The sequence below is a fragment of the Seriola lalandi genome, unplaced genomic scaffold (genome assembly GCF_002814215.2).
Source record: "Seriola lalandi dorsalis isolate HSWRI2012SDOR001 ecotype SW California unplaced genomic scaffold, Sedor1 jcf7180002054616, whole genome shotgun sequence".
Classification (NCBI taxonomy): Eukaryota; Metazoa; Chordata; class Actinopteri; order Carangiformes; family Carangidae; genus Seriola; species Seriola lalandi.
The window spans coordinates 45,427-69,951 of record NW_019525169.1 but is presented as its reverse complement, the minus strand read 5'-3'; the positions used below and the strand labels follow the sequence as shown (position 1 = coordinate 69,951).

Sequence of the window (24,525 nt, the reverse complement as noted above, 5' to 3'; positions counted from 1 at the left end):
AAGTGCGAAATGTGCAGCCGACATTTTGACTCTGTAGGTCAGACAGAGCAACAGCACAACGAGTGAACGAGCACCAGGTGAGGGGCAGCGATTCACAGATAATCAAGAACAGGTGTTTAAATGTGACTTAAAAAATGGTGCTTAAAAAGGCTTGAAAATAAATTTGTTTTCATTAAAACACAGTGCCCTGTTGCATCAGTGTACCTCCACTCTAGATCAGCATGTGAGGGAAAACCCTTTGTTATAGATTAATGTCTGCACAGCAGGAGTTTTAAAAATGATTTCCCCATAAAGTTAACGAGTTAAAAACGCGACCCAAAAAGTTTGAGTTCCTGATCTTCACCAGACAAACTCTGTTTTTACTGCTGGTCTGAGTCGTTTTAGCAGGAGGCTTCAGTAAGTGCTTCACCATCTCCGTCTGCTCGCTACAACAGGTGTCTGACCTGCTCCGAGCTCAGGTCACGTTAGCCCCTTGAAGTACGTCTGAGTCTGGAGTTTCCACAAGAGCTCAGTTTACCTCAAGGTCACTGAGAAGCACTTTACCAAAATTCAAACTTCCTTCAGCTGATTTTTTGGCCACGTGGCGGCGGCAGAAACAAGCTCCAAACACAACATTTACATTTCTTTTATGTCAACATATGGTTAACTTGTGAGCAAATAGTTGCCTGTTATGCATCCATCATGTTTGTGTCCACATGACAGGTTTTTAGCTCAGTTTTAGTCTCCATCAACTCCTGATATATGAAATATTTGGCTCTTTAGCTGCCAAATGCTTTACTGTGTTCACCACCTGGCTGGGCAGGAAGCTTACAGTGGGTGTTTGGATCTTTTTTTTATTGCTGAAACGACTCACAGCAGTGAGTGAAACAGTGAAGTTGTGAGCCATATTTCCAAACAATGAGCTGAAAGATTCCTAAAACTGAGAGGAACTGCAGAGCAGGGTGAAAATTCTCTGTGGGTTCGTCACCACAAGCAACACCTTTCACATGAAAATTGATTGTGGCAGCTTTAATGACCAAATGCAATTCAGCCAACTGTAATTATGAATAAGAAAAATGAACTGGTGGACTATGAGAATCACATGCGAGAAAACACAAACATTAGCAGCAAAGAGAGAAGAAAAAGCTTAATACACATGTGCGCACCCACACGCATGATAAATACGCGTGCGAAGGCATGCCGACTACGTCTCAAGGCCAGAGGAAATCTTTTGACAGTGGTATGGCAGACAGTGAAGAAATCTTTGTACATTTTACAGAAGTATTAAGTGATCAAAGCCTGCCATGCAATTTTTTAAAGAAAGAACCGAGAGGCAGAATTTTACAAAACCACATCACAACACTGCGAAAAAAAAAAGCCAAAAAGCCACAGCAAAGTGCGCGAAAATCAGACATTCTGACAAACACACTGCGAAGTCTCACATGACAGTTTGTATTAAACGTGTCAGCGTCTGACAAGGGCAGGCTAGTAATTGTTAACATAACCATGTTAACCAGGACGGATGAGGTGGTGGGTGAGCTGTCATTATGACTACAGCTAAAAAGGTGCTTGTGAAGCCGGGGGGGGGGCGCTCTTCGCCAGAGAAACCAACCGGACCGAACCGAGCCCTGGCTGTGCTGACACAGCTGGTTCCAGGCACAGACACCCCAACACCGTGCTCGGCTGCAGGAATGTTCCACGCCGTGCTGGAGAAACCATAACAAGTGCAGGAAATAGATTAGTGGACTCCGGGTTCCACACCGGCCACAAACCTCCCGAGTCCGGCCTCTCGAAAAAACCCACATGTGTGGGAACGGCAGACACAGCAGCCGAGGGAGTAAGACCCCAGATCCAGACATCAGTGAAGATCCCATGAGGACCTGCTGCACGGAGCAATCAGGTCTCATCTACTTCATTACGAGCCCCGACTCCTATCTGGAGACCCACATGCAAGTCTTCCAGTAAAACCCAACGTCCAGTATTACCATCCAGCGGAGGATTGCTGGTGAATGCCATTTATGTAACTGTAACCTTATTGCCTTTGCCTCACCTTGTCCTCTGTGCTTCTAACTTGGGTTGCGTCTAACTCTTTTCCTTTTCAGAATAGCCTTTGGGAAAAACTCACTACGGCAATTATATTCAATATTTGACATATGTCTGTGTAAGCTACAACATTATTTAGGCCTCTCTTTATGATGTTTGAGCTGCTTGCTAACTGGCTAACTTGACTTCAACCCAGGATGGAGACTTAAGCTGTTTCAGAAAAAAGTAAGTGACCTTTGTGGTTCTTTTGAATCTATAAACCTTGTGTATATACACAGTCCAGACCCTAAGTACATATGTTTTGTTCTTCAGGCTCAGTGCTTCAGCACGGTCAATTTGAGATAAAATACTGTAATAGATTTCATACATTAAACTGCAAATCTCTGCCTTCGTTTGAGTGGGTTTGCATCAATGTAGAGAGAAGTGTGTAGGAGATATAATCCTTTTAACACATAGTGCTCAAAGTGGAAAAAAAAGAAATCAACGCTTTTAATATTTTGTGGAAAATCCTTTGCAGTAAATAACTGCTGGAAGTCTTTGAGTCACAGACATCAGCAGAAGCTTTGTTTCTCCCCTGGTGATGCCTTCACTGCAGCCTCCTTCTGCTCCTGCTTGTTGTGTGGTCTTTCTGCCTGAAGTTTGTGTCTTCAGTGAGCGGACTGCAGCGCAACTGGATTGAGATCAGTCGAGGACATCCCACCTCTTAACCCCTGAAGGGTTCTTTGGTTGCTTTGGCCGTATGTTTAGGATTGTTGTCCTGCTGAGTGATTAAAACGTCGTCCTATGAGTTTTGACGCATTTGGCTCAGCCTGAGCGCAGGGACGTTCTCCGTGTTCCCCTGCATTCATCCTGCTGCTTCCGTCAGCCGTGGAATCATCTATAAAGGGCCGGTGTGCCAGTTCCATTGGCAGCCGCACCTGCCCGAGCAATGACGGACCCACCGCCACGTTTGATAGATGAGGTGGTGGGCTTTGGGCCACGAGCTCTTCCTTATTTTCTCCATTCGATTTTTCTGTTTCTTCAGATCTTTGTTCCATGTGTTTGTGAACCGCAGCCTGGCCGTTCTGTTTCTGGGGTTTGCATCTTGTGGTGAATCCTCTGAGGTTTACTCTGTTGTCTTATTACTTTTCAACCCTCGCAACTTGGTTACTCTGTTAAAAAAAAAAAAAAAAAAAGGGGGCTGTATCTCCCACAGAGTTTGTTCAATATCGACATAGACCTCTTCAAAGTGTAGGAAGAACCAGAGGCTGAAGAACAAAACAGTTTCCTGGTTAGAAGAAGTCAAATCCGTATCTCAGACTGTTTCCATCGGGTGCCACTAGCACTATGCTAACATGAGCCGCCACTATCACCAGTAATATAATGCATTATATACATGTAGGTGGAGAGTCAACAGTGATAAGAGTAATAAAAACTATAGGATATACTATAGGACATATCTATAGGTTGTGTTTCATTGAAGCTACTGTTGGTGGAGAAGCTAACTTCTTCTGTTCAACCAACATGGCTGCTTCAGTCCGATACTGAACAACTGAAACCCCAAACCTGATGTGTACCAGTAGTTCTTTCTGCTGTTAAACTAATGTGTAGCTGTACTTGACATAAATCAGAGTTTGTCACCTTTTCTTCATTTAACCAGAACAACACACCAGTGTGTCAAGAAATACGGGGGAAACCAGTAGCGGAAAAAAGACACGTCCCTCCAAAAGCATGTTTGGCTGCACGCTCAGCGACTCGTGCTCTAATTTACTGACCGGAAAAAAAAAAGTTAATGAATACAGTTCATTTAAAAAAAAAACATCCGTTTGTGTTCCACAAGTGACTTCAAACCACAGGAACGCCATTCCCTCACTGGTTACAAATTGGTAAACAGGGCGAATTTGTGTTTGTTGAACGCTACACAAAACTTTTTTTTTTTTCTTTCCTGCTGGCGGCATTTCAACGCTTCTCTTCCGTAAATCTTGTCGGACTCCAGTGTTTACTGATCTTTGTATAATGCACCTATCCCACTGAGGTTCAGTCAAAGGACACACGCCTACACTTGCCAGTTTTTTTTTTTTGCCTTCAACAAAGATGCGACACAAACTTTACAGTGACGAGCGACTGGTGGGTTCATGGTTTGAGTCAGGCCAGGGGCAGCTGCCGACTCCCAGTGACCAATTATTATACCAGCTCTAGAGAGAGTTCAGCCAAAGCTCAGGTAGGGTTTGTTATTATTCTGATGGCCTTCTTATGTCAACCCCCCACAGAAAAATAAATATGTTTAAACCTTGAGCACTGTGGAAGCAATTCCGGCCTGGCTTCAACTTGGCAGGGAGAGAGATGGGATTACCATATGAATTCACTCAGTGGCTGTACTAGTGTGTGTGTGTGTGTGTGTGTGTGTGCGCGCGTGCGTGTCTGTGTGTGCATGTGTGTGTGTGTGTGTAGGGTGTGCATTTCCACTTGTATACAAGTGAGTGGAAAGTGTAAATATACATGTATGCATGCCTTCTGGATGACGTTTGTGTAATATACAGAATCAAAAACAGTTCACTTTGTTGAAAATATGTGTGTGTGTGTGTGTGTGTGTGTGTGTGTGTTCCCACCGGGCTCTTTCTGACCTTCGGAAAGCTGACTCGTTACTTTGCGCGTCAACAAACGTACAAACAGCCCCAACGGTACTTTTAAAAGATATTTTTCAACACATGGTCACTATGTGTTACTTGTACATGAGTGTTGATATTACACATTGAACTTTTGTCTAATGCAAACCTTTCTCTGTACAGCACGGCTGGAGGCGAGGCTGGGTTTGCTGGTGTGGGTGAAGAACAACCAAAGCGGTGAGGAAACTGAACGCTGCGTCAGATTTTATTACAACTGCATTAGTGTGTTTTTACAAAACGGAGATCAGTGCATCTGATCTTGGAATTCGAGGAATGGGAGGAGAGTTTTGTAAACAACCTCCTTGGAAGATGAGGCCGACAGGCATTTCACTGCTTCTTTATCTTTCCTAATGCATTCTTTACAGAGAAAAGCCAAAGCACACAAACCACCAGTCGCCTCATTTTTTAAAATTTTATTTATACCACAGCTCTAAAGCATCTTGCTGGAAAAGGAGTTTGTACGTGTTTGAGCCAGTTAACTACAAATCACTGCTGGAGTCCATTTCCCAAAGCCTATAATGTATTTTAACACTGATTTCTCTCATGGAAACCATTGACTTCTATTCATAACAGTAAAGGCATGAAAATCACCTTGCAGAGTCTTGAGAGTTACTTGAAATAGACGATTTCAGCACAAAGACGGACACTTTCTTTGTGATATGTTCAAGTGCTTGTGTGAGAAATCTAAAAGCAACCTAATACTCTGAGAAAAAACACCAGGTTCTTGTTGTCCCCCTGTTGCATTTATGTAATGCTTTTACCCAAAGCACTTTACAGTTCACTCACACACACACACACACACACACACACACACACACACACACGATGCTGTTCAGCTGCTGACTTGCTAATACTGGATGTCCAAACTTCTGCAATGCACAGTGTGTGAATGTAAATGTACAAAGAAAAGCAAAAGAAGTGACACTGTGTACTTTCTTACCGAATGTTCACTTGGTAAAACCAGCAGGATTAAGTGCTCTCTCTCTCTCTCTCTCTTTCTCTCTCTCTGTGTGTCTGTGTTAAGTCTTCCCTTTTTTGAGCTCACAGCTTTGACATGTCGTAATAATTTAAACAATATCTGTCCCCTGGGAGAACGCCATGAATTAAAGCAAAAATATTCAGAGAGGAAATAACTGTTTGCTTCCCCTTGAGGACTGAGATTACATTGCTAATAGTGGAAGAATGAGGGTTTGCGATGGTTTGCATGAATGCAGCTCTGTTGCACAACAAAGACTCTGGGGGTGTGTGTGTGTGTGTGTGATTGTGTGTGTGTGTGTGTGGGGGGGGTGACGGGCCCTTGGAGCCGACCCCTCCAAACAGCTGCCGTGTCCCTGCGAGGACCAACAACACTCAGCTCAGAGTTCAACAGCTCTCTCTTCCTACTCCTCCGAATGTCAAAAGTTCATTTGAATAAAGTTAAAAGCGAGCTGGATCTGGCTCCCCTCCCCACAGCTCTCTAATCTAATCCATGAGCGGGACTCGCACGCGCCCACAGAGCAGGACAAACAGGATGCCTCTACTCGGGTGACTCGGATGAAAGAGATGGTGTTTTTACACAGTTTGAATTCGCCTCTGCTGGCGCTGGGTTAAACAGCGCTGTCCGCTGCCGAACAGCCGCTCTCACGGACCTCGGCCGAACTGTGCGTGAATGAGTCATACTGCAGCAACACCCTGAATACAGAGACACGGAGGCTCCTGATCCCAAATCAATGTTGAATCAACAGAGCAGTGATGGAGCACGAGCTCTGTCTCCAAGGAGAATAATAATGATGTGTTTGAGTGTGTGTGTGACACAGCGTTTGCCCTTTGCTGACTTTTTTCCCCCCTTTTTTTTTTTGATTTTTTCCAAAAGCATGATGCAGTAAATGGCAAACATCGCTGCCTGACAAAACTCATGAGCAGCAACTGCAGGACAAACTAACTGCATTGTGCATCATTAAAAAGGCAGAAAGGGTTACAAAAAAACAAAACAAAAACGCACTTATGAAAGAGAGTAAACATGTGTAGGCATGTTACATGAGATCAGGAAAGGGGAAAGGACAGAACGGACCCGGTTAGACTTGGCAGGACAGAAAAGATGGGACTCGTTTTAGTCGACTCAACTAAATTTTCCACTTTACGGGACGTATCACTCATGGAAACTGTTTGTTTTTGAACAAAATACTCACAGAACTTCCAAAACTCCAATGAGTTGTTATGACAGTGAGGTCTGTGGATTCTCCTGAGTAATGGGGGAACATGCTGTTGTATTTTATCTTTTGTGCATCGAAAATGTAGTTTAATGACAGATGAAGGGGCTGTCTGTGTGACTTGTCGCAGCAATAGTCTAAGTTCAGTGCTATATATTACATTACATAACATTTAGTCATTTGGCAGACGCTCTTATCCAAAGCGACTTATAAGTGACGGAGTGGAGAAGGAAACCTTGGTGTAAGTACTAAGTATTACATCTGTTTAATAAATGTAAGGACATAGTAAGTGCTAGTTATCTATGTTTGGGTGTTAGAGGTGTTAGGAGACCCTCTCTGAAAAGATGAGTGGGGGGACGCCCCTTGCTCTGACGGCATTCGGTAGCTTGGAACCACAGACGAGAAAAGTCTGGACTGCGATCGCCTTTGTGTGCGGGGACGGCGACGCCAGACGACTTTCCTCGGAGGAACGCAGCGGCAGACGAGGAGCATAAGGCTGTATGACTGAGCTCAAGTACTGTAGATGGGTGCAGACCCAGAAGATACATGAAGTAACGCGAGACTGAGAGAGATCAAGAGCCGTGTTGGTCGTGAATAAGAAGCTACAGAGAAGATGTCCAAAAGTGTTCATGATGCTTGGGGGTGGGGGGGGTTTGGGTTGATATAATCAAAACTATCCGCATGACTAGATATCACGTGAGGTAAGTGAGAAAATACTGTACGTTTGCTTTTTGTCATCTGGGTGGACTCACCCTTTAAGCGTTTTAATCCTTATCATTCTGGTCTTGTTTGGATCACTGCCAATCTACGAGTCAGCTGGGAAAACTTATAAAGACTCCTAATGCTCCAGATGGCCTCTGAGCAAATGAGAGTGAGTTCCTGGCTGCTTTGAGTGACATGCATGAGTAGGCAAACCAAATGCATGTGAACTCTCGTCCGCACGAGTCGCACCACAACAATCAGATATGCAGCGCGTGGACGGCAGTTTGGATTTCGAGCAGCTCCACATTTTTTGGGGGTGTGTGTGTGTGTGGGGGTGTCCTCCTCGGCGTGTTTGTGTGAGTCAGCATGAGCGGGTGAGACACAGAGGAGAGTTCTCTGGATCTTCTTGATCTGGGGAGCTCTGTCAGCAGTGGTTGGGCCTGTGGTGAGGCTGGACCTCACAGACTGTCAAGCCGCATTTAAGTTTAAACCCCAAAAGAAGCAAAACCGTTAGTGACGGAAGCGAATATCGGGACAGATGAGGCTCCGACAGCCTGATGTCTGCTCTGATATGAAAGATAAGTTGCTTGTGTTAACTAGAGGTTTTAATTAGACATGATACCCCCATAAACACAGAGGTAAATCTAGGAAAGAACAGCGCAGAGTCAAGCCCACACACGCTCCTTTTAATTCATGACTTCTAATTTTCAAAACAATAAAAGTTTTATTATTAGAGCTCCAAGTGAGCTGACCTTTCTCTCTTCCACCTTTAGAAAAAGGGAAAAAAAAGTCTTTCACTCACCGAACCTCTTGTATCCAAAAGACTGTACTTCCTCCTCGTCTGCAAAGTCGTCTGCGTGACATAATCAGAAACATATGACAGAAATAGGTCATACGCACGCTACTAGGGGCACATTGTGTTTAAAGCAGTCGGGAAGGACTCCACAAACAAAGTTAAATAACAGAGAGAAACACAACAGGGCAGCCGCACAGAGCCAAGAATCCATAATGTTATACCCTTGAATACAATGATTTCTGTTTCCGAGAGTGCAGGCAGCCAACAAGGCTTTAGGTTGGAGATAGTGAGAGTATCATCTCTGGTCTGTGTGTGTGTGTGGGTATGTGTGTGTGTGTGTGTGTGTGTGTGTGTGTGTGTGTGTGTGTGTGCAGATAGGAGGTCCAGAGAACTGTAAAAGCCACAGGCTGCGGTTTCTCTGGGTTGTTGATAGTAAACCCTAATTACACTCTGCTACACTACACTGAAGACTGGAGCAGAGCACAGAGAACATCACTGGTAATGGTGAACAGATGGGGGACCCAGGGGGGTGGGGTTGGGGTTTGGGGGGGTGGGGTGGGGGGTGGGGGGCATGGGAGACGGGCAGGGTTGGAGCTGAGCTTGTGTTTGTTGGTGGGCAGTCGGAGTGGGTTAGACTAGATGAAGAGCCAGTGATGCCAAGTGAATCAGATCTGCCACTTCAGTTTCTGAATTTAAATATTGTTTTGTATAAATACTGTTTAAATGGCTTTAACTTGTTTACACACAGCAGTTGGTCATGAAACTGTGCAAACCACATGCACTACAGGTGGTGCTCAGTGGTCAACATCAAAACCTTTTCCATAACTTTTTTTTTTTTTTTTTTTTGGAAACTGCATGTTAACCTCTCTTTTCTGATTCAGATTAACACGGTTTCATGTGGGATTTCTCATGCTTACAGTGGGAGATTACAGGATACGCAGCCTAATTGTGCAAACAAGATTTGGGCTTTTATTTATTTCAATGGGATGCAACTAAGTGGTGGTAAGAAAAAAAAAAAAAAACTAAGTATTTCACAACTTGTGCACCGCAGTATCGTAATATCATCCAGATGTGACTCGTGCACCACAAAGAAATAGACCGAATCAAGATTGATCATGAGAATTTAAATAAAACAAACATGCACTAAAGGGTCAGCTACACGCAGGCTACGTACCTTTCATGGCGTTTTGTAACTCGTTGAGGACTGTAGAAGAGATGAGGACCCCTGTCACTTTCTGCGCATCTCAGCATCCAGTACAAAAAAGGTGTAAACTTGTTCCACGCGCACTGACTCAGAAAAAGAATCTACAGGTGTGTCTTCATGCCGAGTGTCCAGGTTAAAATCCCATGGTCTCTGCTCCGCCGCGGCTCTGAGGAGTTTGTGCACAAAAGTGATGCGATGTTCCCGGAGCCTTGTCCAGCAGCGCCGAAGGAGGGAGAGCTGATCTGAGCGCTGTCTGTCACTGCCGCTGTTAAGTTACACAGAATGACAGATTACACTTCCGGCGTCGCTTTCAAAATTAAATCGTTTTTTGTTGTGTAGAAAAGGTAGGACGTGCAGTGTATATGCCGAGAGGAGACGACACAGCTCCAAGCTCATAAATATTTATAGGTTTAGTAGGAGTTATCTCTACGCCTCCAAACACAAACTGCTTATTAAAAGGAAATTTCCTGGGAGCGAAACTGAATGAGCTCCTCGCCCTTTTCTAATATGGCATGCTTCATAAAGTGTTTAAGTGGTTGTAATTATTAATGATTAAATTATTTACTAAAACTTAGTAAACTATAAATCAGTTCACTTTTGGGTTGCCAGGTTGTGCGAAATCGACAAATTGGACAGCATGACCACTTACCTTCTGAAAATGGGGCTGGACCTGGACCAAAAAGCATTTCTTAATGATTACCAGCATCTCTAATTTAATTTAATTAAATGTCGATAACATAATAGAAATAATTGACACCAGGGGAGGCTAATGGTTTATTATAACTGGTCAATAAAGCATTAATATATGATTTATTAACCATTAACAAAGGTGGTAGTTACATCAATAAACCCTTTATATTAGAAAGTGGTATCAGACGTTTTTATAATTTTAACATTCCCCAGCAGAACTGTTTGTTCAAAAAAAAAAAAAAAAAAAAATATATATATATATATATTGGGACATGCCATCACAGTTGCCCAGAGCCACGTGACACCTTCAAAATGCTTCTTTAGTCCAAACAACAGTCCAAACCTCAGTTATCAAAAAAAAAGAAAATAATTTGAATAATCAAACTAAAAAGCAGGAAATGTTCACATCTGTGCAGCTGTAACCAAGAAATGTTTTGCAATTTAAATAATAATCAAAATAAATTCTCATTTTATATCTGGTAATCGATTAATTTGAGTCCATGTATTTTAGCTATTGGATCCTTTTCTAACCTTGTCATTTGTTACAGAAAACCATTGCTGCTCTGCTGCTGTTCAGCCCCACCAGTGAGGTCATCTCCGTCCCCAAAACAAAGCCCAACACTTTTATTTTGACAGCTGAGAAGCTTCATTTCCGGTATTCTCTCAGCTTTCTCCCTAGTTTTTTCTAGCTCGCTTCATGCGCTCACCAGTTACTTTAGCCACGCAACCAGTGTCCCACTAAGTTTTGTGAAGTCATACCGGCGACTGTCCCGTCCACACTCCCGCTGCGTCTCCTCCTGAGGAGAGAGAGAGGAGGTGCGGCTGCTTTCAACACCACACAGCCCGGGACGTCGTGCGGCGCTGCAGTAATCCAGCCGGAGATGAGATTAAGTTACAGGGGGTTGATGGCAATCGCGTCCCCGGGTGAAAACCTGGTACTCATTAAAGATCATTTCAAAGGTTTGGGGAGGGGAGGGGGACGTTTCTCTGCTGTTCATCTTTTCTTTGGCCTCTCTGAGGTGCTCAATAATGAGTTAATGATGTGGTTTGGGGCATTTTATCATTTGATTTCACACAAAATTCCCACATTACTGTAATACATTGCAAAACTGGCTTTTCAAGGGACCTTTTCTATTGTTTCCATAAAACAACAATAAAAGATTCTGCCAGGACAGTTTAAACCATGTCTAATACTGACAACTTAAAAAAAAAAAAAAAAAATACTAAAAATGATTATTCCTATCATGAAACAAGACATGTTGCAATCACCGGAATTGAGAAAAATGGCGCCTGATTCAAGAAAAGGGAAGATAAATCAATGTATTGTGCGTCAATGACATAATTTTCTTTTGTTTGTAAGAAAATAAAGTTTTAAGACTCAGTTATATACAAAGAAAATGACTTGATAAGGTGGATTGATAAAGGAAACAAGATGGGTGATCAGATGCTGTGATAAATAGCGTCCATCCTATAGATGATATATGATAACGAGTTCCATGCATTTGCTCACTGTTGCCCTAACAAGATTTTCCGTTGCAGCGAAGACTGACCACGATCTATCAAAATAAGACTTAAAGGTTCACCAGCAGCCATTTCCCATTTCACTCTTCCAGCTGCAGTGATAATTCCATCAGTTCCTGCGTCCATAATCTCTCCGGCCTGCAGATACAGATCACTGATCAAAGGCGGAAAACAGCTGCATCCTCCCACACTAATGAGGAACATCAAAGAAATTAGACAGACCCACCATCATGTCTTCACAGTACAGGTTAGTGTCACTGGGTTACATGATACGGCCCTGATGCTAATCTCTTTCCACACGCTCAGCTCAGGCCAATTGATTTACAGGAAAAGATGCAGTTAACACCAACTGTCTCTTCTCTAAAATCCCCAGAGCTTTAAAAAACAGTCATCAAACTAGGATCTATTTTTCTTCTTTCTTTGGATAACAGGGCCTCCAAACTCAGGCTCTGCGCTAATAGCTCAAGATTGACCCAGTCCACCACATATTAGATTCCAGAGCAGCCTGAGATGATAAAGCGACTAATTACTTGTTTTCCTAAAGGCTTCAAAACTGTTATCTTACTGTCTGCTATAATTGGAGCAGCAGGCTGGTATTAGGGCTCAGATCGGGATCGTTGCGAGCTGATAAAAAGCAGCTGAGGGTCAGGTATCTTACAGCCGGGCTCCTGCTGGTCCTCATTCAGAGGTTGGGACCTCATTTGCCGGGTCAAGGCTTTCAGCAGTGGGCTCGGCTTAACAGGAGGACTGAGAAAGCACACAGGAATTCCACATTAACCACGCTGCTGCCGTGTTCAGATATCATGATAAGAACAACGGCAACTCAGATCCTCGTATATGCAGCACGAGAGAGTCGCTGGTGGCAGAGGCCAGAGAGACAGGAAGCGAAAATTGACTTGTTTAATACAATGCCGATACAGAAGCTATAAGGGATGTTTTTAGAGTCTGTTTGCTTAAAAACTGGCAGGTAAGTCTGAGATGGGGGTTTCTGTGCTGGTAACTCAGCCTTTAATCAAACTTTTATGGGGGATAGTGGGCTACGCCATCGTATCCCATAATACTACAATACATGAATATGATTTGGAGCACTTTGAAACCTGCATTAGGAAGTTACCCTTTTAAGCTGATATGCCTGAGTTGTTAGCAAACAGCTGCATAAATGCTCAAACTAAAATGCATTATCAGTGAGTGGTGGGAATAAAACAAAATGATTATGGGCCAAAAATCAAAACAATGAGCTGAAAGACGCTAAAATCCTCCATGGAGCTGAGGGGATTCATGCACGAGCCACTCCTTTAACAACACAAGCAGTCATGGGATTTTTTGATATAAAGATATTGATTATAGCCATTTTAAGGTTGAAGGCATACTTGTGTTTTTTTTAATTTTATTTTATTTCAGACAAGCTTTAGATGCAGAGCATTTACCTTAAAGGTCAGAGATCAATGCATCAACTTTCAACTGTTCCTCTGTGCATCTATCATGGATTAACATTTATATGATATACGACAGGTGAGACATTAAATAGAATAAAAGAAAAAACTTAAATGATTGAAATAAAGAAGTTTAGAAGCTTAACAAATGCAGATTTCTCCATAAAAAGATGCATGGGGAATGGTCATTGAATGCACCTCCAGAATTCATAGCATACAGAAATTAATGGAAACTAATGGCGTGAAAAATAACATACATACACGAACATTACATTAAGTGCTTAAGTGATTTGCAGTTACATATAAAGTGGAAAACAAACAGATGTCCTCTGTAAGGTTAGCATGCGTTTGCACAGCATGTGCTTGCAGTCCTCTTGCTCCTGTTGTGGCCTATGATGCAGAGCTTAGCCCATGACCGAGACCATGCCAGTGTGTGCGAGGTCTCTGCAGGAGGCCCGGGCTTACTGCCAGTCCGATGGAGATTAGAGCAGAAAGTTTTACCTGAGGAGGGCTCTGCACCATGTCGGAGACCAGTGAGAGAGATAGACCTGCAAACAAATGAGCACGTTATGTTTACCGTGCATTAAAGCCCGTCTTAAGCTGATTTGTAACTATGCTGTGCGCGTATGGCTTAATAACCAATAAACAGTGCAAACACACTAATAGGATCTGTGCGGCTGAGTAGATCCATAAAAATAGAACAATCCTTCGAGGAAGCGCGTGGCTCTCTCTCTCTCTCTCTCCCTCTCCCTCTCTCTCTCTCCAACTGCTGCTCTTGTTTTCCGGAGGCTGATGGTTTCATAGCTCTCAAGGTAAACGCCAGTTTTATCATTTTCTGTTTTGCATGTAAGATCAGTCCACTGTTTAGCTATACATAGTGACGGCTTGTGTTTTCAATGAAAGTTACTGTAAGACCTACTTTGATTTATATATATATATATATATATATATATATATATATATATATGGGCAACATAGTGAATATAAGTAAATTCAGTAGCATATTGTGCTAACTTTTTCAATTAGTCAATTTTTCTTTTCTTCTTTTAATGTTGTTGATTGATATATCCCTGCACACACACACACACACACACACACACACACACACACACACACAAATACACGCACACACACACGTGAGATATAAAGTAAATAAAACTGTTGCTTAACGTCCAGGCTCTTGGCGTCCTCAGTGCAGAAGCTGTGTGGCACAATTGACTGTATTTACTAAGGAAAGATTAAAGCAGTAATTTGAGTTTATGTGATTTTAACTTGACTAATTCAGTTGTACAGTATTATAGGTAGTATCCTCGTTATGTAATGTGATACTTCAACCCCAGAGAAATGAGTTGATTGTGGTAAATCATGTTTATTTGGCTCAACACTGATGTCATATTCCATGCAAATGGATGAATATTTCTGTGCACTGGAATAATTAGTCGACCTAATTATTGTACTCACTTATATAGGGCATCTAACTTGAAATGCCTGAGAAATGGCGCCCCCTTGTGAAAAGTTTAGGAGCTTTTTTCCCCCCTTCTCATTCACATGATTGAAAATGATTAAAAAAGTTGAAAGCATGTCTTTCATTTGTATTAAGATCTGGTACTTTAAGACGCTCCACAGCAGAATAATGAGTAGGTTCTGTACTTTCCACAGAGCTGAAGACAGGATGAGGGGGCTGCTTGTTCAAATTCTCTGCGTCGCACTCTCTGAGGTCGTGCTCTGTGCCACTGACCCTTCTCCACTGAGCGAGGACGCGCTGCAAAGTGAGGCCTTCACTGGATGTGCTCATTCTATTGTCAACATTAAGTGCTACAGAAATTAACTACATCATGTTTCACTGGTGTGTGCAGAGCTGTCTGCAGCGGGAGAGCGGTATGTTGATGAGGAAATCAAGCGGGCTTTACTCGGGGTGAAGCAGGTGAAGGAAGTGATGGAGAAAAAGGAGGAGAAGCACCGACACCTGATGGATGCCCTGAGACACAGCAGCGACAAGAAGATGGTACATTGTGTTTCTGTGATTGGCATTAAAAGGAATCCGCCCAAAAAGCAGATGCTAATTGTGTGTTTTAAGTACAATAACTTTCCACAGAACATGCCCATTGTAGTTGAACAGTCAACATGCCAGTCTTTGTGAGTTGTTCTGAAACCCACCACATATTTTCTGCCTCATAAAAAGGCAAAGCCACAGAGAGGCTTCATGGGGAAACCTCAAAGCAGACAGTGAATAATGAACGTGGGAGTTGGGCTGGTTCAAGGAGGCGAGGGTGTAGTTTTACATCAGTCAGGATAAATGTACTGTCTGTGGATGAATCTGTTTTCTGAGTAACTTCAGAATTACCCTCCCTCCCAAAAACCACATCTTATCCACTCTGGCCTATTAAGAGGCAGTGTATCTGTGACTGAATTTTCTGTTCTGGGTTTCCATCAGGGCGCGATGCAGCTGGCCCGGGAAACAGAGCAGAAACTCGAGGAGGCCGAACAGCAGTGTCACGATTTAACCAAATCGTCCTTTGAGGAGTGTCGACCTTGTCTTGAAGACACCTGTAAGGCCTTCTATACCTCCACGTGTCGCCGTGGCTTCGCGTCTTTCTCGTTCAAGGTTAGATCTCAGCATTTTCCATTTATAACTGTGTCACACGTCCAAGAGTGTAAGAGTTACGACTGGTTTGTAACAGTCACCAAACCCCTTTAAAAATCGATCTCCTGCAGGTGGAGGAGTTTTTCAGGAAAATGGCCGCCCAGTTGGACGCTACCGAGCGCGTTTACAATCAGAACGAGGAGAACGCGGGTTGGACCAGCTCACCTCAGAACAGGGTTGAAGAGGGTAAAGCCGAACTGGAGCTGCTGCAGGCGGAGGCGTCATTCGGCCAGCTGCTGTCAAACATCAGCCTCCTGTACAACCAAAGCCTCACTCTGGTCAAGAAGATGCAGCAGAGGTTCGGCCATTCCTTTTCTGCAGCCTTCACCGCGGAGATCCAACCCAGCACGCTGTCGGGCGTCCAGGACGACTCGACTGCAGGCTTCTTGGCGACCGCAGGCCTGGATCACATCCTCGATTCAGTTTATGACTTTGGGAGGAATGTGCTGGAAGAATTCAGCTCCACGGTGACTGATGTGTTTGAGGAGATACACGAAGCTGAGGAGTCTTTTCAGCCATCAAGCAGAGGTATCAGATGTGGCACTTTTTGTATTCACACTGCATTCAGTCCCATGTATTAAATGACGATAGCCTTTGTAACATCCGCTCTCATATGTATATCTCCACAGATGCAGGATCACTCACCATTTTGGGACAATCTCAAAGCAGATATATGTGCAGACGACTTCGCAGACAAGCATCAGAGTGCTGGCAGCTCCAAGACCTGTGTGAGACATGCAAGGATTATCTGTTAAAAGGTAATTAAACATATTTCCAACAAAACAAATTCTCAGATAATTATTTCAACATGAAAAAGGAAGACACATGGGCTGCGGGTTCTGAAAGTTCAATAAAGAATAAAGATTCAATTTGACACAGCAAATCAAAATAGTCTGATTATGTAATGAAAGAAATAAGGATAAAGAAGGTTCTCTGAAACTGACGGACGAATTACAAGAACTGAAGAGTAACATGCTTCTCTTACCGGAAGCTGCCGCCCAATGTGAAGGTGAAAGAGAGTGAATGAGTGGAGTGTAGCCGTTAATTAATCCTCTATTGCCCAGGTGAACTCTATCAGGTAAGTGAGGGGTGGAGTGAGACAAGAGCCAATCGGTGATGAGGAAAGGAAAGGAAGTGAGATAGGGGAAGAAAAGAAGAGGAAAATAAAAGAAAATAGGAATCTTTACTACACAGTTAATTGATTATGAGAATTGTAGATTCATTTTCTATTGATCAACTAATGGTTTAATCAACTTGTCATTTCACCACTTTTCTTAAATTATAATTGCTGGAATTTCCTTTGTCACAAACATAAATAGAGTAGTAGAGTAGAGTAGTTTGTGCTGATACAGCAATGTGTGAACGCCAGTGTCAAATGTGGTCGAGAGAATGGCGGTCTAACTGATGCGCTCGCACACGCACACGCACACACCTGGATTTATGCACGCGTCTCTGTATGTGCACTTGCAGAGTGCCCCAGCGTCCAGCAGTTGCACTCCGAGATGGAGGAGATGTACATGCTGCTCAACGCCTCCCGGCAGCAGTACGACGACAGGCTGCAGCTGGTTCAGAGACACACGGCGGACACACAGCGATGGCTCAGCAGCATGGATGACAAGTACGGCTGGGTCAGCCAGCTGTCCAACAGCACAGCCGGCCCACACGACATCTTCAGTGTGATCACGGTATGTCTGTTGCCATATTGGATTTGTCAGACTTTATCCTTCACTATTTACTTTTGGAGGTTGTTTTCAGGGTTGTGAAGTGCCAAGTCCCTGGAGAGAAAAAAGCTTATTATCCGGAGTACTGCTGATCCTACCTGTATCATTCAAATTTATTAGTATAATACAGTCTTTGATCTTTGGCAAACAGCATTCAAAATAATCCTGTTTTTTAAAATCTGTCATAGATAACAGACTTCATCTTTAAAATGACAAAACAAGATGTAAAAATAACTATAAAAACCCAAATCCTTTCCTGTTTATTAAATGTTTATCTGACTCTTTATACCATAAAAATGTATGAGTTGATATCAGGCTGATAAAATACTAAAACAGATGATTTTTAAAAAGAAAATCTTTTGTGATTTAACCTCAGAAAACCCCAGCGTTTTATTATCATCACTAGAATCTACATCTTTATTCTGTGTTGCAGCAACGAGCTCATGCAGTTTCACATCATTTTGCTTTTCAGGTGATTCCACAGGAACAAATGAAGAATATCAGGTCTAAACCAGACAGCAGTGTGGTCGTAACCATACTGGACTCTGCCCCATTTACTGTACTGGTCCCAGCAGATCTGGAGGCGGATGACCCTGCCTTCATCCAATATGCAGCTCAGGAGGCTCTGACGCTACATAAACAGGAGATTAGAAGTATCGATCCAGGAAGTATTGAGGCTTAGTACATGGCAGAGCTCCGACCTGAATTTGAACAAAATGAATGTCATGTTTACACCATGAAAAATCCCTGTGCATTTCTTCAAATTAAATCTTATTCAAAGAGAAACAATGCAAAAGAGATTATATGTAAGAATGATGATGATACATTTCTTCCTTCACTGACTTTGTATTAAAAAATGAAATGGATCCGTATGCAATGTAGCATCTGTATCCATGGGAGTATTTAAGTGTACTGACTTGCTTGTGAACCTAGTCAACCTTCTGTTCACTTATATCAGTTTAAATTGTGGTTATATTTTTTCTTTAAAAATGGTTTTATGGTTCTTTTCTACTCAGGGATGGAGTAAAACTGTGATTCCTCTCTTCCAGAGAGTCCAGCACCGGTTTTCTTGAAAAATGAAGCTGAGTTTGTAAAACTTGAAAATGCACTTTATAGACCACTAAACATTTACATGCACAGCTTATATTCTTTTTATTTGTGTAAGTTATGTGTTAGGATTTAAAATGTTTCTGCAATAAAACTGTATACACTCTGCCTGTACCATTCTTTTTTTCTATTTTTTTCCCCCACAAGTCATCCTAAGAAAATAGGGCGCATCCATGTAATGTTTATGCCAAATTGTTGATTAAATATTATCACTTATTCTAACATCTTGACATGTTATTATGGTAATATTCTTGGGAAAATATATAGACCAGATAAACTTTAGTCTGGATGGTATTTGTTTCCGGACAGAAAGTACAACTAAATATTCAGCTGAGGGCACAACCCAGTCTGCTCTGTCATGACAGGAAAGATAAATCAGTTAGTTAAAACAGTCACTAAAAGGCTTGGTCTTGCAGATGAGGGTTGCAGCAGAGCAGAAAAAAAAAATATATATAATAAACACTGTATTTTATTTGTACTTGTGTTGGAACTGTTTGTGCCTGCAGTTGCAGGAACCCTTTTTCGCCTATAGAGGGCGCAGTGAGTTTCTGTGTTTTCCACAGTCTGTGTAATTTACAGGAAGTGAGGTACCCGGAAGTCGTTTCGTTTTCTGCTCCACAACGAGAAACGCATAGAGCACTCGGATGTTTACTTTTCGTCCAGCTTCTTGTTTTGCCCTTGTGGTGGCAATATAAGTGAGTACATTTATCATTGTTAGAGTGCAAAGTGTTTCGTTGAATTTGACACTATGTAATTAATATAACGATCGAGATCCGATCGCGGACTTTTTCCGCCACAGATCTATAAATATTAGATCCGCTATCTCTGCTATGTATTTATATCGGTTGTTAATTTATGTTTTCTGTACTTTGTGTTTCAGTTTCATAATTTTTGGCATTAAACCTGTCCAACTACAACTGCTTGCCTGTTCCTTGGAGGTCATGATGTATTAAAGAGTTTAGCTGGCTGTGAATCCCAGTATACGACAGGAGTCACACTGGGTGTAACAGTACAGTACTTTATTTAGTTTATTTTATTTCTTTATTAGGCAACTATAATCTAATTACAATTATTTGACGATGTTTCTCGGTTATATTGTAAAAAGCCACAGAACTGTTTTGTACCGCCTATTTTTAGAAACAACAAAAACAAAAAAAAAAAAAATCTCTCGCGAGATTTTGTCCAAGTGGCGGTGCTTCACAATCCCTCCAAAAACCTCTTCACCTCCATTAAAAAGTACCCGGGAAAGTTGTTTTGTTGCCACTTTTGCGCTGCAATTGTCAACGCTGCTGTCCACAAAATGCCAGCCACTTCAGATATACACACCGGGCCGATACACGCGCAGGACGACGGTAAGAAGACAGAAGTGAGTCCGGCTGCAGAGAAGAAACATTTTGGTGTTTTCTGCGATGAATGGGGGTACCTGGCCCAGATTGAGTACATCATGCAGCACGGCTGCAGGAAGGGGGACCGAACCGGGACTGGAGTCATCTCTGTGTTCGGTGCTCAGGCCAGATACAGTCTGAGAGGTTAGTTTGGACTTTACTCTGTTGACTTTAAGTGTTTAAGTGTCTTTGTTCAATTCAGGTCCCACATCTACTGCTGAAGTAAAAGTGGCGGTAACATTGTCCTAAAATACTCCGTCTGCATTCAGAATAAAAAGAACTGAAAGCCCTGAAGTATCTGCAAAATCCTACCTAAAACACCAACAGTAAATTGTTCTTAATGTCATATTATTATATTACGTTAACAATGCACCATTTTTATGATTATGATTTGTTTTTAAAATCTGCCAAGTAAGTAGTAAAGATAAGTAAATATGTTGTAATAAGTACAGTGTGTCCCATCAAAGAATGCAGTGCTGTAGGAGTAATAATGGGAAAATTAAAGTTAAGTACAGATGTGATCAGGTTCTGCATAACGATCTGCTGAATAGCAACAAAGACTTGCAGTACAGAAATGCTAATGAATTGTTTGTGGTCGGTCACCATTATCTATTTTCTCCACCACAGGGCAAACAACAAGTTTATTTTACAACTGTAACATTTCCAGTGAATATCTTGGTCACACAATTTTGATCATCACTTTTAAAGGGATTTATGTTATTGTTTGTTTATGTAAAAAAAAAAAAAATCAGTTGATGTATCTTCTTTTTAAATCCTCTCAAATATCAGGCTATAATATATACTGTCAAATAACCTGCTCGTGTTCTTTGTGTGTTTTGTAGACCAGTTTCCTTTGCTAACAACCAAGAGGGTGTTTTGGAAAGGGATCCTTGAAGAGCTGCTGTGGTTTATTAAGGTGAGCAATGACGACTTGATTTTTTTTGCAATTTAGTTGGACTGAGCCTTTAAGTTCACATGCAGCATTTCTGTTTGAGGTTTCAAGTCAATTCGCTGAATTAGGCGCCAATATTTATTTTGATGTCTGTCGCAGGGATCGACAAATGCCAAGGAGCTCTCGGAGAAAGGGGTGAAGATTTGGGAGGCCAACGGGTCCCGGGAGTTCCTGGACAATCTCGGGTTCACAGACAGAGAGGAGGGCGACCTGGGACCTGTGTATGGTTTCCAGTGGAGGCACTTTGGTGCAGAATACACAAACATGCATGCAGGTACAGTATGTCAAAGCCACACCCATCAAAGTAACTGGGGCTGAATCGCACAAAGATGATCGATCTCAATGTGTTAAACAATTCCTTTAAACGGCTGATATTTGGCATGCTGCAGATGTACACGCCTAACGGATTACCGGCCTTCAGATCTTTTATTGATCCTTGTCACTGATTCCTTCCTTCAACAGATTACACAGGACAAGGTGTTGACCAGCTGCAGAAAGTCATCGACACCATCAAAAAGAATCCAGAGGACAGGCGCATCATCATGTGCGCTTGGAACGTCAAAGGTGCGGCAGATACTAAAATTCACCTTCATTTCAGACTGGTGTAGAACTCTCTTAAATCTCGTTTTGTTGACGTATGATGAGTAAAATGTAAACCTCTCCCTACACGTGCTTTTTCAGACCTGCCCCAAATGGCTCTGCCCCCCTGCCATGCCCTCTGCCAGTTCAGCGTGTGTGATGGCGAGCTGTCGTGTCAGCTGTACCAGCGCTCAGGCGATATGGGTCTGGGAGTGCCTTTCAATATCGCCAGCTACGCACTTCTTACCTACATGATCGCCCACATCACAGGACTCAAGGTAAGAGCAGTGCCCTCATGTCGAAGCTCGTAGCTCATTGTGGCGGTAGCCTGTTACCTCAGCTGTCATGTGTTTTTGTTTTCCGTCCCTTCAGACTGGCGACTTCGTTCACACCCTGGGTGATGCTCACATCTACGTCAACCACATTGAACCTCTCAAAGTGCAGGTTGGTCAGTGAAAACAGTTTTTAATCTCGTTTCCCCACTGGATTTTAAATTTACATCAGCTCGTCTTTCTAAACCCGCAGCTCCAGAGGGAGATCCGCCCCTTCCCCAAGCTGAAGATCCTGAGAAAGGTGGAGAGTATCGATGATTTCCGTGCAGAGGACTTTGAGATTATTGACTACAACCCCCATCCCACCATCAAGATGCAGATGGCAGTGTAACAACCCCAATCTAAAAGGCAATTAGGGATGAATGTGGTGCATAGTGTTTGAGGGAAAAGTTCATTTATCAATTAGTTCAATTATCACATTGTTCTTTATTTATAGTATCGGTTCGACTTTTTCTTTTATTACCAAGATCATACATACATTTTTAAACTTTATCTAAATCACAATTTTTTTTTGTGTGTGTGATTTTTGGTGAACTAAACCTTTTATATCATTTAGTTACAGAAGTTGTTTTACCTTTTCTTTTTTTCTTTTTCTTTTTCTTTTTCTTACTGGTGTGAAAAACAAATCTACAATTTTCTATAGCAGAACTGCTGGTGTTCTTTTAACCTGGTTTATTTTAAAATAAAGGATTTATTTCTATAAATAAAAAGTTAAATTTGTTTTGCTTTTGTTGTGCATACTTTTCATTGACATGCTTCAGGAAACTAGTAGCAGTTAAATAATGCGCTGCAAGTGTAAAAATGAAATTATGCAGTTAAAAAAAAAGAAGATTCCAGCTGGGTTACTGTAACTTAGATGAGTTTTACTAAGCCTTCGTCATTTGTTCATGTGCAGCTTTCCATGCCTCTCCTTCAGGGTACTGGTGTCTCTGCACTGAAGACTCCAGCATCTCACAAGAGTAGCCTGGATCCTGAGAACAGCAGTGTAAACAAACAAACAGTCTCGAGCAATAAGTGTGAATGAGTAACGAGAGCAAGTTAACTTTCCCTCTGTCGTACCTTCGGGGGCATGTAGTGGGCGTCCTGAATCACCACGGGATTCACGAAGTGTTCGTGGAGGTGGTCCACGTATTCACACATCCTGGGGAGGAAGTCGTGACGCCGGTGATAATGTGCTACTCAGACACTCAACAGCTCAAACTGGGAACAAAAAAAGACCAAAACACATCCCGCTCTTACCGGTCGCTGAGACTTGCAGACACACAGATGTAGTCGAACAGAATCAGATGCTGGACGAGCTCACAGAGGCCGACTCCTCCGGCATGAGGACAAACTGGCACTGAGGGGAAAAAGACATGGTAGCATGTGTAGTGTAATATCCATGTAGTCAGATGTGTTAAAAATATAACTGAATACACAAGTTAGCAATACAGTTAAAGAGAGTTTATACTTTTAAATTTTGATCTTTCACTTGGTCAAAGAGAAAATCTTTTATCTTTTCATGGGTCATTTAAAATTTCAGCTCTTCAGTTTCCTATTACCATGTGTTTAACCATTTATCTACACACTGCTTTGTTTTTTGTTTGTTTGAACTCTTACCCTTGAATTTGTGGGCCATCAGTAGCACAGCCAGGTTTTCATTGACACTGCCCAGCCGACAGCTGTCTATTTGGACAAACTGCAGCGCCGAGGCCTGGAGGAACTGCTTAAACATCACCCTGTTAGCACACTGGAGAGGAAACAGTCAGCCAACCAGACATTTCATTACATCATGTCATCAGACAGACAGAGTAGGCAGCGTAGAAGAAACTTGGGCTCTGACCTGCTCTCCTGTTGCCACTCCAATCCCGAGTGGAGCCAAAGCCTGCAACAACAAAGTCAAACACCTTGTATCGGTCTCGAGCCACGGGTGGATTACTGATTAGACTTACAGGGCACAGGCCAGAGCCTTTCACATGTCTGTGTCCAGGGCCCCGTCACCTCGTAATCCCTCCACGCCTTCAAAACACAAGAGCAACCTAACTTCTTTCTCACCTTGGAGATAGCAGCGTGACCCAGGATGTCATCTGGAGACGTTGGCTCCTCGATCCAAAGAGGTTTGAACTCCGAGAGGCGGGACACCCAGCTGATGGCCTCGTCTACGTCCCATCTCTGGTTGGCATCGATCATCTAACAAAAAAATATACAACAAAAAACACTTGGAATTCTGTTATTTCCTAAAAAAAAAAAGACAATGTCCACGACAAAAACAAATTTACCAACGTGTTATTTGGTCCAATCATTTGCCTGATGAGTCGACACCTGCGAATGTCATCCTCTAGATCAGCGCCGACTTTCACCTTAAACTTGGTCCAGCCGCCTTCGAGTGCGTCCGTGCAGAGCTGCAGAAAAACACAGCTCGTCATTAAAAGCCTTTTTTTTATCCAACTACAGATATGTCGTGCATTTTATACAGCGCAGAGAACCTGTTTGAGCTGCTGGTCCGGGTATCCAAGCCAAGCACAGGAGGTGGTGTAAGCAGGATAACCCTCTTTCAGCATCTGATCCTCTGGCAGGCGAAAGAAACAGTCGGCACAGGTAATAAATACTTGAGAAGTGAGTTT

General features: G+C 42.6%; 3 protein-coding genes and 1 pseudogene across 4 annotated transcripts in view; 2 read left to right on the top strand and 2 right to left on the bottom strand.

Annotated features, from left to right (window-relative positions):
• Window positions 1-9,802, bottom strand: part of LOC111665137 (collectin-12-like) — a 34,844-nt pseudogene extending 25,042 nt beyond the window's left edge. The window contains exons 1-2 of the transcript XR_015438042.1: window positions 9,529-9,802; window positions 8,361-8,411 (exon numbers count right to left, since the gene is read on the bottom strand). The product of XR_015438042.1 is annotated as a collectin-12-like (transcript). The remainder of the gene's footprint in view (window positions 1-8,360; window positions 8,412-9,528) is intronic.
• A 4,160-nt stretch (window positions 9,803-13,962) lies between these two features.
• Window positions 13,963-18,780, top strand: LOC111665153 (clusterin-like protein 1). Its single transcript, XM_023420031.2, has 8 exons — window positions 13,963-14,014; window positions 14,862-14,971; window positions 15,059-15,207; window positions 15,637-15,807; window positions 15,918-16,374; window positions 16,476-16,604; window positions 17,317-17,531; window positions 18,040-18,780. The coding sequence occupies exons 2-8, from the start codon at window positions 14,875-14,877 to the stop codon at window positions 18,247-18,249; spliced, it is 1,428 nt and encodes a 475-aa protein (XP_023275799.1). The 5' UTR covers window positions 13,963-14,014; window positions 14,862-14,874; the 3' UTR covers window positions 18,250-18,780.
• A 484-nt stretch (window positions 18,781-19,264) lies between these two features.
• Window positions 19,265-22,642, top strand: tyms (thymidylate synthetase). The gene is made up of 8 exons (XM_023420045.2): window positions 19,265-19,369; window positions 19,555-20,203; window positions 20,902-20,975; window positions 21,111-21,285; window positions 21,474-21,575; window positions 21,693-21,868; window positions 21,963-22,034; window positions 22,116-22,642. The coding sequence occupies exons 2-8, from the start codon at window positions 19,975-19,977 to the stop codon at window positions 22,251-22,253; spliced, it is 966 nt and encodes a 321-aa protein (XP_023275813.1). The 5' UTR covers window positions 19,265-19,369; window positions 19,555-19,974; the 3' UTR covers window positions 22,254-22,642.
• The window catches only part of LOC111665149 (mitochondrial enolase superfamily member 1-like), a 4,433-nt gene continuing 2,236 nt past the window's right edge, over window positions 22,329-24,525 (bottom strand). The window contains exons 5-12 of the mRNA XM_087177633.1: window positions 24,388-24,509; window positions 24,181-24,303; window positions 23,957-24,091; window positions 23,745-23,786; window positions 23,522-23,651; window positions 23,162-23,261; window positions 22,982-23,063; window positions 22,329-22,893 (exon numbers count right to left, since the gene is read on the bottom strand). Of these exons, the coding sequence (XP_087033759.1) occupies window positions 22,789-22,893; window positions 22,982-23,063; window positions 23,162-23,261; window positions 23,522-23,651; window positions 23,745-23,786; window positions 23,957-24,091; window positions 24,181-24,303; window positions 24,388-24,509 (839 nt within the window). The 3' untranslated portion in view covers window positions 22,329-22,788. The remainder of the gene's footprint in view (window positions 22,894-22,981; window positions 23,064-23,161; window positions 23,262-23,521; window positions 23,652-23,744; window positions 23,787-23,956; window positions 24,092-24,180; window positions 24,304-24,387; window positions 24,510-24,525) is intronic.